The sequence below is a fragment of the Antechinus flavipes genome, chromosome 4 (genome assembly GCF_016432865.1).
Source record: "Antechinus flavipes isolate AdamAnt ecotype Samford, QLD, Australia chromosome 4, AdamAnt_v2, whole genome shotgun sequence".
Classification (NCBI taxonomy): Eukaryota; Metazoa; Chordata; class Mammalia; order Dasyuromorphia; family Dasyuridae; genus Antechinus; species Antechinus flavipes.
This window is the reverse complement of record NC_067401.1, coordinates 101,837,579-101,851,966: the sequence shown is the minus strand read 5'-3', so window position 1 is coordinate 101,851,966 and position 14,388 is coordinate 101,837,579. Positions and strand designations below refer to the sequence as shown.

The 14,388-nt window shown below is 32.8% G+C and overlaps 1 protein-coding gene across 1 annotated transcript in view; it reads right to left on the bottom strand.

Annotated features, from left to right (window-relative positions):
- Positions 1-4,311: 4,311 nt before the first annotated feature.
- Positions 4,312-14,388, bottom strand: part of RAB4A (RAB4A, member RAS oncogene family) — a 54,243-nt gene continuing 44,166 nt past the window's right edge. Inside the window, exons 6-8 of the mRNA XM_051993619.1 lie at positions 12,915-13,010; positions 10,346-10,487; positions 4,312-9,510 (exon numbers count right to left, since the gene is read on the bottom strand). Coding sequence (XP_051849579.1) covers positions 10,372-10,487; positions 12,915-13,010 — 212 coding nt within the window. The 3' untranslated portion in view covers positions 4,312-9,510; positions 10,346-10,371. The remainder of the gene's footprint in view (positions 9,511-10,345; positions 10,488-12,914; positions 13,011-14,388) is intronic.

Here is a 14,388-nt window from a genome sequence, read left to right as displayed (position 1 = left end):
GAGAATTGCTATTCTTGCTTTTACTTGAGCAGAAGCATAATAAATTCCTTTCCAGCCTTTTACTTTTCTCTATGTGTCTGTGTCAAATGTGTTTCTTGTAAACAACATATTGGAGGACTGTTTTTTAATCCACTCTACTATTTGCTTCTGTTTTATGGGAGAGTTCATCCTATTTACACTCAATTATGATTACCAGTTCTATATTTCTCTCCATCCTATTTTCTCCTGTATAGTTTTGTTCTTTCTTTCTACACTGTCCTTAGTGGTTTTTAACCCACACCACCCACTACCTTATCTTCTTATTCCTTCCCTCTTTCTCTTTTTCCCCTATTGTTTCTCTCCTTCCTTCTATCCTGCTCCCTCCCCCTTTTCTTTTCTCTTTCTCTTCCTACTTCTTTATAGGGTTGGGGAAATTTCTATACCCAACTGAATGATTATTATTCCCTCTTAGAGCCAAAACTGATGAGATCAAGCTTCAGACAATGCTCATCCTCCTCCCTTCTTTGTAATAAGGTCTTTTATGCCTCTTCATGTGATCTAATTGTCCCATTATACACCTCCTCTTTCCTCTTTTTCCACGCTTAATGTTTTTCTTTGATATCACATCAGTCTCCCAACTGCACTCTCAATTCATGTGATACTTCCCTCTGCCTGCCCCTTAATCTTTACAGCCAGTGTTTCTGATAAAGGTCTCATTTCTAAAATATATAAAGAATTGTGTCAAATTTATAAGAATACAAGTCGTTCACCAAAAGATAAATGGTCAAAGGATATGAGTAGACAATTTTCAGATGATGAAATTAAAGTCATTTATAGTCATATGAAAAAATGTTCTTAAGTCACTATTAGAGAAATGCAAATTAAAACAATTCTGAGGTACCACCTCACACCTCTCAGATTGGCTAAGATGACAGGAAAAGATGATGAACGTTGGGGATGTGGGAAAACTGGGACACTGATGCACTGTTGGTGGAATTGTGAAGTGATCCAGCCATTCTGGAGAGCAATCTGGAATTATGCCCAAAGGGCTATAAAACGGCATACCCTTTGAGTTAACTGTGCCACTACTGGGCCTGTATCACAAGGAGATCATAATGGAGGGAAAAAGACCCACATGTGCAAAAATGTTTGTAGCAGTTCTTTTTGTGGTAGCAAAGAATTGGAAAATGAGTAGATGTCCATCAATTGGGGAATGACTGAACAAGTTGTGGTATATGGAGATAATGGAATATTATTGTTCTATAAAAAATGGTGAACAAGCTGGTTTTAGAAAGGCCTGGAAAGATTTACATGAACTGATGCTGAGCAAAACAAGCAGAATACATTGTACACAATAACAAGAATGTGTGATCAGTTATGAAAGACTTAGTTCTTCTCAGTGGTTCAGTGATCCAAAACAATCCCAATAGACTTTGAATAGAAAATGTCATCTGCATTCAGAAAAAGAACTATGGAGATAGAAGGTTCACTACTATTTTTTATCTCTCCCATAATTTTTTTCTCTTGCTCTTGATTTTTCTCTTCCAAAATGATTTATAAAGCAATGTGTATTAAAAAAAAAATGAAAACACCTACATCTAGGGAGAGATCTATGGAATATGGATCAACATTCACTATTTGCCCCTTTTTTTCCCTCCTCATGGTTTTTGCCCTTTGTTCTGATTTTTCTTTCCCAACATGATTCATATGGAAATAGGTAAAAAATGTCCATGTATAGTCTAAGAAAAAAATTTAAAAACTATATTCTATTTGGGATTCTCAAATTGACAAAAGATAGAAAAAGGGAATTCCTATACTTAAATGTTCTAAACTGTTGTAGGAGAAGGTGAAAAGTTCAAATAAACTATACTTTTGCCACTAGGTCTATTAACTCCCTCACCACTTTTTTTTGGACCCCTTCTCCCCCATTAAAAATATTTTCGCAAGTGAATTTTGCTTTAATACCCAATAAATCACCTTTCTCCCTTTGGTATTTCCTCTTTTGAAATAATTCATTTTGCAGAATTCACTTCCACCACAATTTTGCATTATTAGCATATTTGCTATAATACATAGAGTAGCAATTTGTCAATGGTTACTTTTATTTTTTTCCAATTGAGTGATAGCATATCTGAGATTGCCTTCCTGAACACAAAGGATGGCAATAGCTTTATATGGATATTTTTACAGTATATTGTGAAAAACAGAACATACATAAGTTAGGTATCTGGTCCTCATTCTTTAGAACAATCTAAGCTATGAGAACTGAAGAGAAATAAGGTCCTGTGCCATATTGCTCTACATAAAACATGCTCCTTTTAATTGAGTGATAACAATGCATACTTTCCTCCCACATGATGAAAGTAGAAATGTACTATGTACAATATCTAGTTACACAGTTTACTGCAGGTGCTATCATAGTCTCTAAAATTAAACTGAATATATCAAAAGCCAGATACGTTTATCTTTAAGGTTGATGTCATGGTCTTGAAAAATGTAGGTGTTTCAAGCTTAGTCTTTCTCTTCCAACAATCAGCCTAGACACTTTTCTTCCTCCTGTTTTGTTAACAGTAATAGTAATGATGATCATGATGATGATAATAGTAATTTTCATTTATTAATTGCTTTAAAGTTTGCAAAGAGCCTTTTACATTTTATTTCATTTGGTCTTTATAACAACTCTGTGATATAGGTGCTGCTATCCTTTTTTATAGTTGAAACTGAAGCTGAGTGGTTGTGAATCCCTTCCCTTTTGACATAATCCTTTTCTGAAACCCCCTAAATTTCTATCATTTACATTTGGAAACTGCCAGTCAAAGCTTTCTGTTTCTTCACTAATTTAATACCTTCCTGCCCATGGAAAACCAAAGAGCTTCACCTATACTTCTCTCTACAGAATATCTAAACTGCCCTGAAGCATGGATTAAATATAGGCTTCTGTCTCCTAGTAAGAGTTTAGTGCTTCACTTCCCAAATTATTCTTGGCAGCTGAATGTGAACTACTAACTCTTAAGTGGTTCATAGCTTCAATATTAGATCATACTACATTCTACATTCTCAAATGTTTCATTTATTTTTGTTTTCTTGCACTTTTGCCTAGGCTATTAACTTCTTGAACTTTCTCATTTGTGAAGTTGTAGCTTTGCTAAATGGGGCTGTTGAGATAAAAAGTACCATGTGAAAATCGAACGTGGAACAGCAAATGAGGATTGGTGGTATTCTAAGCTTTGAGAAACTCTGCAGTGCCCAATAGGTATACACACATGCCTTAATTATGGTTAAGAATGAAATAAAGCATTTCTTTCATATTAAGTATATTATTTTTTCCTAAATAGCCAAGCTGTCAGGACATAAATATTGTTTGGCCCTAAATACCTAATAAACAGAACTGTTAGGGCTTCCTTTTGCCTAAAAAGGTCTTGAAAAAATTATTTAAACTCAAGGATCCAATGAAACCATTAAGTGTGAGGATTTTTGGCTTAGTGCAATTATGGACCAAACCCTGAAAACGGACTCCTCCCTTTCATGGCTTCAAGTCCATTGTGCCTTGTGACCCAGAATCTCTGATTATATTACTCTCAAGAGTTATCCATACTAGGTCCAATGTGAATGTGTTAGCAAGGGAAGAGAGCTTAATAGCTTTCCCTAGTTTAAAAAAGATTCAGTTGCTTCCCCACTTTGGAGGTATTCCAAAACGAATATCCAAGAATATTCCTTCCCTTGATAATATTGGTAATATATTCCTTTGATGCTCTCCCTTGGGATTCTCTAGTTAAACCATGAGGTCTTTTCTTCAATGAGAAGAATAAATGATTCTACAGTTTCCAGTATTGACTACATTGCTTAGCTTCTAGCAATGGACCACAGCAGCATGCTTGTCTTTTTCTCTATCAATCACTAACTGTTCTTTAGTACTATTAAAAATTAAATTGAAGTAGCTAAATAAATGCTTTTAAACTTTAAAAATGAAAATAGCAGCTGTGTGCCCAAAAGATAAGGGGATAGGGGTTTGCAGTCAGAGGTCCTGAATTCAAATCCCATCTCTGATGCTTCCTTTGTATTTTGGCTTCAGTTTCCTCATCTATAAAATGAATGGGCCAAGTGTCAGAGGTCCTTCTAATTCTAGATTTATAATCCTAAGAACACAATTTGAATAGGGGCAAGAAAAAAGTATCTTTTGAAATATTGCAAAGTTTCTAAAAAACTTAAAATTTAAAAAATTTACCCTAATGCAAATTTTCTTTGTATTCAAAGGGTAAACAACATGACAATTCCTACCATATTCCCCCCCCCCCCTTAAAGCTTGGGGTGACAAAGTAGTACAAGCAGGAATGGGTCCATAGCAATACCTTTATTGGCAAGACATCATACAAGAGTATTGTCGCCCAAGTTAACACAGTTAATGTAGCGTGCATGTGTGTGTGTTTGTGTGTGTGACAAATGGTTTATATACAAATTCCAGTGTGTAAGACTGGTTAATGAATCACTCTTAAAATTCTTTTAAAAACAACCAGCTTTTTTTTTTTTTTTAAGTTGATACCTACACAACTGCCTATGATGGCTTTGGCATCTCAATTAGAGATAATTCTGAAACTAGAAGCTAATTTAAAAACCTTTAAGATGATTTGGTTTATTCAGAATCTAAAAGATTATCTTTAGTTGATCTATTCATAAACTTCCATGTTAAAAGAATAATGAATTGTTTTATAAGAATAAAAAAATAATCTGGAGAAAAGGATGTTTATACTTTCATACTGGGTCAGAAACTTGCTAGAAAACTTATTGAATTGAAAAAAGTTTCTATATTTCATAACCATGAAAAGTCTCAAACTAAGATTGCTTTAAAGGTAAAAGAACAATTATGACCGCATATGGGTCAAAGCTGAAAAGAATGATTAAAAAAACATGATTAACTTGATTTTATTTTTTAAATTACTTAGTGAAACAATTTCATCAAAATATGAGTAAGAAAGCGCTCATTTGACTTTCCTTGTGGTAGCTTGAAGAGACAGCATCTCTCTGATGTGGTACAGGCAATCTAGTATATGTTCAGAGTCCTGAACAGCGAGTCCTTGTGCCTGGATCTAGCCCAGGGGACGTGAGAACAAGCTCTCTGACTTTGGCAGAAGTCATTTCACTTGTCTGGGTATCAGTTTCCTCATTTATACAATGAAGGGATTAAATGAGATGAAATGTGTCAAACACATGACTGGCATGAACACCTGGGAAACAGTAACAAAATAAACAAATTCCACAGAACCTAGATATGGTTTCCAAAGTCAATATGTAGGTCAGGAGGAATCTGTTTCTCTTTAAGATTATCCTCCCAATAAGATGATCTATAAGGTAGTCTGGAAGCAGGACATTTAGAACTTTACCACAGTCAATTAACTTCTATGCACCTCAGTTCCCTCATTTTTCTTTAATCATTGGTAGTTGAGTTCCATATTACCTCTATGGTCACTTCCAGCTCTAAATCCTATGATGTCAGTGACATTTTTGGCCTCTGTCTCAATAAGCCCGTCATTTCTAACAAGTCTATAAAATATCCTTTATTTAAGAGCTGGATTAATATCATTCAAAAAGTGCCATAAACTATCAGGATAGTGCATATGATTCAATTAAGATCCAGCAGATGTGTGGTGGACAGGGAGCTAGTCTTGGAATAATTCTGCCTTTGGTACATTGGCAATGAGACCCTGGGCAAGTCACTCAGTCTCTCAGGCCTGGTCAGGTCAAGTACCCCACATAGAGCTTCTTATATTGATAGCTTCATAGATATGGCCCAATTAAATTAAAAACAAATTTAAAATGTACAAATGTGAAATTAAGGCTATCTCATTTCATATTTTATATGAAACTTCATTCTAAATGTTAAAAGCCCTAATCTAAGGGAGGCAAGCCTTCTGTGTGAGGTAGTGAATCCCCATTGATGGAAGTACTCAAGGTGATATGAAGCAAAAAGATAGCAATAAAATATTTTTTAAATGATTTAGGGCTATAAGCAGATGCAATTTTTTTTGTCAGTTCTTTTTAAATGATGATATGAAAATTGCCAAGTGAAGAATCAAACTTTTTTGGATCTAACTTCTCAGACTATTTGGAGCACTGAACTAATTAGATGAACAGCTTGATTTTCCCTCTCTTATAAGATATCCTAACTGCAAATACCAACTTTATTTTGAAGTTTATATCTCAGAGCCTTAACTTGTGGAAAGAAGATAAACTGAAATTATTTTTAAAAAGGCGTCTCTATTATTTGGGTGAAATGTGGCTCTCTCGTGCTGTCTTTCTTTGTGCCTGCCTTATTTCAGGAGACTTTTTTTTTTTTTAACTCAGTGGAAACACTTAAGATGCCTCAGATGTTCTGTTTTTCTTGCAGTGGGTCCAGTACAAAGTATATGAATGACTGTTCCAGTACTATTCAAAATTCATAAAAACTTTCTAGGACTGAAAAATATGGCATATTCTCCACAAATGTTTTAGTGTTGATCAGCATAAAGAGGAATCATTTGTGCATTTAAGCCTGGAAAATAATAAACTATATTATGAGTATCCATAGAGTGGTAATCCTAGAATCTGACCAAATGTTCTGGTGAATCTAATGAGTTTACGACTCATTACGACTGAACTCTTAAAACTGGCTGAACAAGCACATGTTCAAGATACATGCAATACCATTACAAAATTCCTTTATAAATAAAATACAAAATATAGTAATTACAAGAGACAAGAAACACAAGACAATATTCTAACAAGTTATTACTTATTATACAGGGGTCAAGGGAAAATTAGGCAAAAATGGCATTCACTAAGAATATAAATGACTTAAATACAAAACATTTGAACCATGTAGGTTTTCATGAAATGCCATTACTATTTAATTACTGGGCCACCAATACTAATGTCTTACTTTTTAAAAAGACAAATTTTCCTTCAGTTCTGTGACTGAAAAATTAGCCTTTTTTAATAGCAAGATAAGGGAGGAGAAGTATTTTAGTTCTTAGTTTTGTAACAATTGTATTAGAAAATATTCCTATCTACATTTACATCACTGAGAAGTGTTTTCTAGCCTTAGAGGGAGGATGCTGAGTGCTTCATTGTAATTGTGGCAGGACCACTATTGGCATGAATTCCTTCACTACATGTTAATCCAAAGGAAAAGTTACAGAGTAACCAAGGAGAACATTTAGCTGTTTATGAGAATAGTTATATTAGCAAAAAAATAAAATAAAATACTTGTTGATACAGAATGAGTTCAGAATTCACATGAATCTTTTGACCTAGACAGAAAATAGATGCAGTATACTGCTGTATGAAGTACATGATCTGAGTTTCTAATTCCATTATTTGAATGCTGGAATACCATTATATAAAAATAGTGGTTTCTTAGCAAAGTTTCTAAGAGTCCAAATTTATCCTACATGACAACTATACATTTCTTTGAAGCAAAATTATAAGATTCCTGTATTAAGATTTATTTTACCAATGAAAAAGTAAATTTAAAAAATTAATCCACAATTTGAATTCCAAACAGATCTCAGAATTTTTTCCCCAAGAATTCTTAAGATTTTAATCCTGCTACCATTTAAATAATCCAGAAGCAAATGCTTCTTGATAGTTTCATAACCAGTATTCAATAACTGGAATAAAGTAACTCAGAACAATTTCTCTCTCCTATTCCTGCTTCTCAGTAGCAAAAGTTCTTAATGAAAATCACCCTGGCTTAGTTTGCTAGAAACACTTATTGTTGCAATGAGGCACGTAGTAGCCAAGGTTTAGCAATACAGTCTACTTTCCACCCCAAAGTTTTAAGTTTAATCAAAACCAAAAGTTCTTGTTCCTCTTCCCCCCACTTAAGATCTTGTCAAATACATTTATAATTCCATGCAAACAGCTACCTAAAAATTAGTGAATCCAAGTTGACAGATCCTTCAAAAGTGAGGGGTGAAAGGAAAAGAATACTTTTGAAATTTATTTCACTTAAATTGTCAAGAAATATATTAAACTGAGAATCTTATTCAGTTTATGGATTATTCAAAACAAGATTATGAAGGCACTAAAAGCAAAAATGCCTAAAAAAATACACAATGATTCCTTCACTTAAACCACTACTGCTTTGTTAAGTTAAACATCCTCAATCTCTATTCCTTATTAAATCAGCATGGTGGGTGACAAAGATCAACTGAGATTAACTGAGTGGCTACTATCAATAACTTAACAAGAAGGAAAAGTCACCTGAGAAATTAAGAACAAGAAGTATATAAGATGAATACTTTTTGTACTTTAGTACCAGATTTAAATAATATTCCATTTAACTATAAAGAAATATTCCAATGAATATATACCTATATAAACATATATATGCAGATTCCTTTAAAATTATATATTAAAATGTTAGAACTATTTTTTTTGAAAATAAAAATATAATTTACACTTTGATAATGCTATGGATAAAAACCACAGAAATGTGATAATTGCAATAAGGCATCTTAGCTTGAACTCATGTATGTTTGTATGATGTAGTTTTTGACTCATACCTGAGATACACAGATAACTCATCATATACCATTCACTATGATTTTAAATGCATGCCATGAAAGAAAAAAAAAAAGGAGAGTATAAGCTTAAATATCTGGGGAAACTATAAAAATTTCTTTAAATTAGCCCAGTGTAATAGTTTTATAAAGATATAATAACATAACAAAGTAGGGACACTGATGCTATGGTATTAATTAAACAAACCAACCAACTCCCAAACCAAGAAAATGATTCAGATTTTAGTCATTAAGCTAGATGGAAAAAAAAGAGCAGTCTGGAAACATAAATGAAGAGTTCAAAGGAGTATGATATTTTTGTTTGGCTAAGTGGAAAATACTTCAAAAACCAACAGAAACCTGTACAGGTACATTTTCAATGGAAAAATCATTTTCCAATTTTATTGTTTTATATTAGTGAACTTTAAAGTAATGACCTTGTATTTCAAGTGTAAATCACGTAAACATTGTGTAGCATGTGGCAAAAAAATTAAATAGGAAATGCACTGGCCATTAATGCCAATAGCTTGTATTTCAGGTCATAAATATAACCAAATGTGCAATACAACACAAACATGATGATAAAAAGCACTCCTCACAATTAACAAATTTTAGCTCATATGATTAAAAAAAATATTAAACTGCATTTAGTGCAACATTCTATTATATCGTACATCATACACCATGCTTTGGAAACTTACTGCACTACAGTATATACAGGCAGGATACAGCAATGTTTAAATGAAAAGTGAAAGGGAAAATGTAGAACAGAAAATTTTTACATCTATGTATACATCTAATTGTATTGTCCATTGAATTAGATTTATTATATAATCTGCTGTGCCATATTGACTATCTTGCATAACACCTTGAAGTACTTTTATTTTTCCCCCAGCAATGGTCTACTTCAGACACAGAGTGGAAAGATCGTGATAAAAACGGCAGAACCTTGAAGCTTCATCAGTTGCTTCCCAAATATCATTTGTATATAGAGCTAGAAAACATTAAGAACAAAACAAATCATGACTATGCATTTAAAACAGATTTTGATTAGCATGTGTCCCATAGCAAGAACTAAATATGAAGAAATTGTGGCCAATAGGAAAGAAAAAGGGAAAGTTTTTGATAAAAAAAATTATGTGATTTCCATTTAACACTATATACACAAGGTTTCTTTTTGCTGAAGATATTTGATCTTACCAGATTTTCATTAGCCCATGAGACATAAAATAAATTTGTGTTTTACGACAAAGATATCAATTGGCTTAAGTAGATTTTTCAGAACAATTTATGACTTGAAATTAAAATATAAGATTCACTATTTAGTGAAAATCACAAAAAACCCCAAAGTTTTTGTATAGTATGTAAATCAAAAATGTTTAAAAATGCTTATTTTAAAAAATATAAAATGTTGATGCTAAATTTCTAGGACAAAGCATCAGGGAAGATTTCCCCCCCCCCCCCCCCTTTTTTAACTTGGGGAAATAGAAATAGGCAAATAAATTTCCCACACATTTAAGATATATTTCTACCAGAATAGGAGCACAAGATCACAGAGACAGAGCTGGAAGAAATCTTGGAGGTTACTTAGTTTAACCTCCTCTTTAATAGCTGAGGCACAAACAGGTGGAAAGATTGGCTGAATGTAGCTGAGTGGCAGAGGTGAGACTCTCTAAGCTCTCTACTATGTGACTTCTTTTTCACATTTTAGCTGTAGAAGTCATAACATACTCATAAGCAGTCAACTATATAGAGATATATAGCTTGTAAATAGATTAAAGTTAAAACATCAAAAGCATGAGTAAAGTTATTTTCTTGCCAAAGCTTACCTTAGTTTTCTATATTGTCAAAAATTTTAACAGCCACACTCTTGAGCACTTTGGGCTTGTGCACGACGTGGTGATCTGAGCTGTCTTAAGGCAGCATCACCATACTGAATACCTGAGCCCATTCTTTCTGGATCCAGTTCACCTGAGGATCAACCAATATTTGTTGTAAAAAATTTTTAAAACGCAATCGTATTTTAATCTTGCAGATTCAAAAGTGATAAAGCAACACAATCCCTCATATACTTTCTATAAACTATGAAGAATTGGGAGAAAACATGTACACAAATAATTATTATACAAATTATAATATTACTAAATGCTTAAGAGCAGGATCAAATATAATGGCATAAAAGAGTTCAGGAGGAAGGAATTCTTTCTAGCTTGGGGAGAAGGGAGAACAATTTAAGAAAGATTTCAACTGGAAGAGATGTGAGGGGAGCGCATTCCAAGCATGGGAAGTAATATGTAGAAACCAATGGAGGTGGGGAGAGGGTAGAATGAAATTTAAAAATGACAAGTGGCCCAATTTTGCTAGAGGGCTACTTTGAAATAACACTGGAAGAGAAAATTGGAGGCAAATCGTGGAGACTTTGAATGCTAGTTTTTAAGAAGTCTCTATTTTGTTTCCTAGTCAATAGAGAGCTATTGAAGATTTTTGAGGAAGCTGAAATTACGAAATCTGTGTATTAAAAAGATTATACTGGCAAATATAACAAGGATGAATTGGAGAGGGAAGGAATTGGAGGCAAAGAAACCAGTTAATTGCAATTGCAATTACAATTGCAAAAAACCAGATGAAAAGTAATACGGTCTTGAAATACTTATGGTATTGACACTGGGTGTGGAAAGAAGTGCCGATATAAGAATTACTGTGGAAACTAAACCAATAGGATTCTACGGCAATTGATTAGACAGGGGTCAAAGAGAAGGGAGAAGGAAAGCAAGGAGAAATGGAGACAGACTGAGAAGAAAGAAAGAGGAAGGGAGGAGAAAGAGAATGATTTTGATAAAGCAAAGTCTCTGACATAAAAGGAATAACACTAATTATATTTCTGTAATGACTTATTTATTCACTTAACATCTTATCAATAACACTTAAGAATCCCCGATTTTCTCTTTACATATTTATATACAAAGATGATATTAAGATTCTATTTAATCATCCAGAAGGAATTAATTTTCAAAGATATCATAAAATAACAAAGTGATTTGATCTAAGAATGGACTAGTAAAGCAATAAAATATCCTATACAAAATTTCATATTTTGTGTTCAAAGTCATTTAGCATTAAACTAATGTAAGTGCTTATTTTTATAATATGAATGAGTAAGATTAAAATTACATGTATACACTAATATCACTAACTCCAGATAAAATTTCTGGTTTTAAGATTTAATTACAAAAGCTGAATGGACAACTATGGGTAGTTTTAATTACAAAGGTTGAATAGGACATCTATTCAAAAGTACCAGTTTAAAAGAGATCATGGTTTTATGGAAAATGAATACAGATTCAGTAGGCTAAATCTGAGTTATTTTTAGTTTGATTTGAATGAAGCAATAAATAATGATCAATAAGTTAAGTCTGAAATACAGGTAGGGTAGCCTCATAGGTCAGAAGTTAGACCTAATATGATAGCTATCTATCTGTATCTTTATCTATCTACATCTCTACCCAGCCACACACATTCACATTCACACATACATACAAGCATGGCCTCCCAGTTAGAAACAGCTTTCATCATATATAATGTGCAACTTCTTGACGATCACAAAATGATTTTCCTGAAATTGTTCCCTGACATAAAACTGCCATATAGTTTAACAGAATAGTTTTAATAGAGTTAACCAATTTTAACTAGTTTAACTAGTTTTAATAGAATCAGTCTTGATGAAAGAATATACCAAATTATTTTCTTCTTCTATCCAACAAGTATAGAGAAAGCTCTGAAGTAAAAAAACAAAAGAAAAGCAAAAAAAACCCCACCAACCAACCAATCCAAAAAACAAAACCTCAAAGATTTTTGACTTAATGCCAATATTTTATTTTTAAAAATTTAAAATTAAAGAAACGTGATAAAATTTTATTTTCTATCTCCCCATTACCTATTAAAAAAAAAAAAAGAAAATCCTTATAACAGACATCTGCATAGTCAAATGAACAAATGTCTCTTATTAGTCATGTCCAAAACAGATTTCATCCCATATCCTGAATCTATCATCTGTATGGAGATACGGAGTATAATGCTATTACTTTTCTCCACAATTGAGGAGGCTTATTCCCTCTTTACTACAGCTGAAAGTTAAAGCACCTCTTATAAGAACAAAAAAGGAATTAGGATCAAAATCCTATACATTTAACTAATTAATATCAATTTTTCTTTAACATCCTATGTGAGTACAGTTTGCCTAAATTTCTCCTGAAAATATTGATAAGCAATGCTTTCATATCATATATATAATGATGTACATGTATTTTACATATACACATGTCTACATAATATGTAACTTTGTAATAAGAGAGTCACAGAGCAAAATTTGTCAAACAATATTAACAGAAAAGTTTTTACCTGATTCAATTTTATTGAGTATTTTTCTTGCACATTGAACAAAGGCTTCTTCTACATTCTCCCCTGTTAGTGCGCTTGTTTCCAAAAACATAAGCTCTATATTTGATGTAACAAAAACAAAATATAAGCTCTAAATTAGAATAGTGGTACTTGCTGAGCTACTATCAAATAGATATGATATACTCTTAAAAAGAACAACAGAAAGGTAATTTCTGATCTAATATTTAAAATTATCCAAGCATAAAAATATTTTAGTGCAATTTTTTTTTTTGCTATTGTATTATGAACATAATAAAAAAGAAGCCCCTATCACCTCTGGTTAACACATAAGAATTTGGTGACAAAATTAACCAACAAATTATACTAATTTCACAATCTAGTTGACCTGAAGTAAGCAACAACATAGTCAAAATTATCAAATAACTTTAATAATAAACTTATTTTTCTTTTAGGTCTTGTGTAAGAAAATCCTGAAAATAGAGAATTTAGTACATATAGTACAACAGTTTTTATTTCTCAAGATAGCATAGATTCCTTATCTCACCATTAATGGTTGTTTCAAACATGGTATTCACTTATTATATTTGTAGTCAATAGAGTGCCAAAAGTCATTCTTGGTGTACTGAAAACCATGAATGGATTTGGAGTCAAAGGATCAAGATTTAAATTTCTACTCTGCCATTATATTACCTAGTGTGACCTTGTTTTCATATCTGCAAGATGGAGCTGGGCTAATTTCTAAGGTCTCTTCCACTTCTCAAGCTATCACCCTATGACTTCAATTAGTAAGAAATAATTACCTAAAATACTGCTTTACTTTTTACTTATTTTTTACTTTATTATTTATCATCATCAACCTGCTTCATATATCCCTATACTTTCTGATAAAGATCCCATTGTTAGGCTAGATAATCTAGCACCTAACTCAGTGGTTGAGAAGAGTGAGATTTTTTCCTTCTTCATCAGTCAGTCACCACTGATTTCAATATTTACTTCAGTGATGTAGAATATATTTCACAATTCAAATATTAAAGGGTTTCAGGAAGAGATGTGCAGCAGAAAGAGTGAGGAGGGGTTTTTAGTATAACCTGGAAATGAGTAAATTGAGGTCCTGAAGCATATCCTTTTTATAAATCAATGTATAGAATCCAGATCTAAGAGGGCTAGATTGGACATCTGATTCCTCTTCTCCTGTTCCTTCCTGTTCTTTTCTTAACCTTGTCAGGGAAGGTTATATAATCACCACCTTGATTACCACACCTCCTTTTAAATCTCAATGGAGAAAGTCTAGTACCCTACCTAGTACAAGAAACCTGGGAAAAACAGGCCACCAGCCTTGTGCAGTTACCACTGAGAACAGTCTTTGTTGAGAACATCATTCTTGTTACTACCAATATCATTTGCTGATTAATTGCCAGGGACTAGCAGATATGTCAAAGAGACTTGGAAATAGCTGTCCCCCAAACCACTGGCT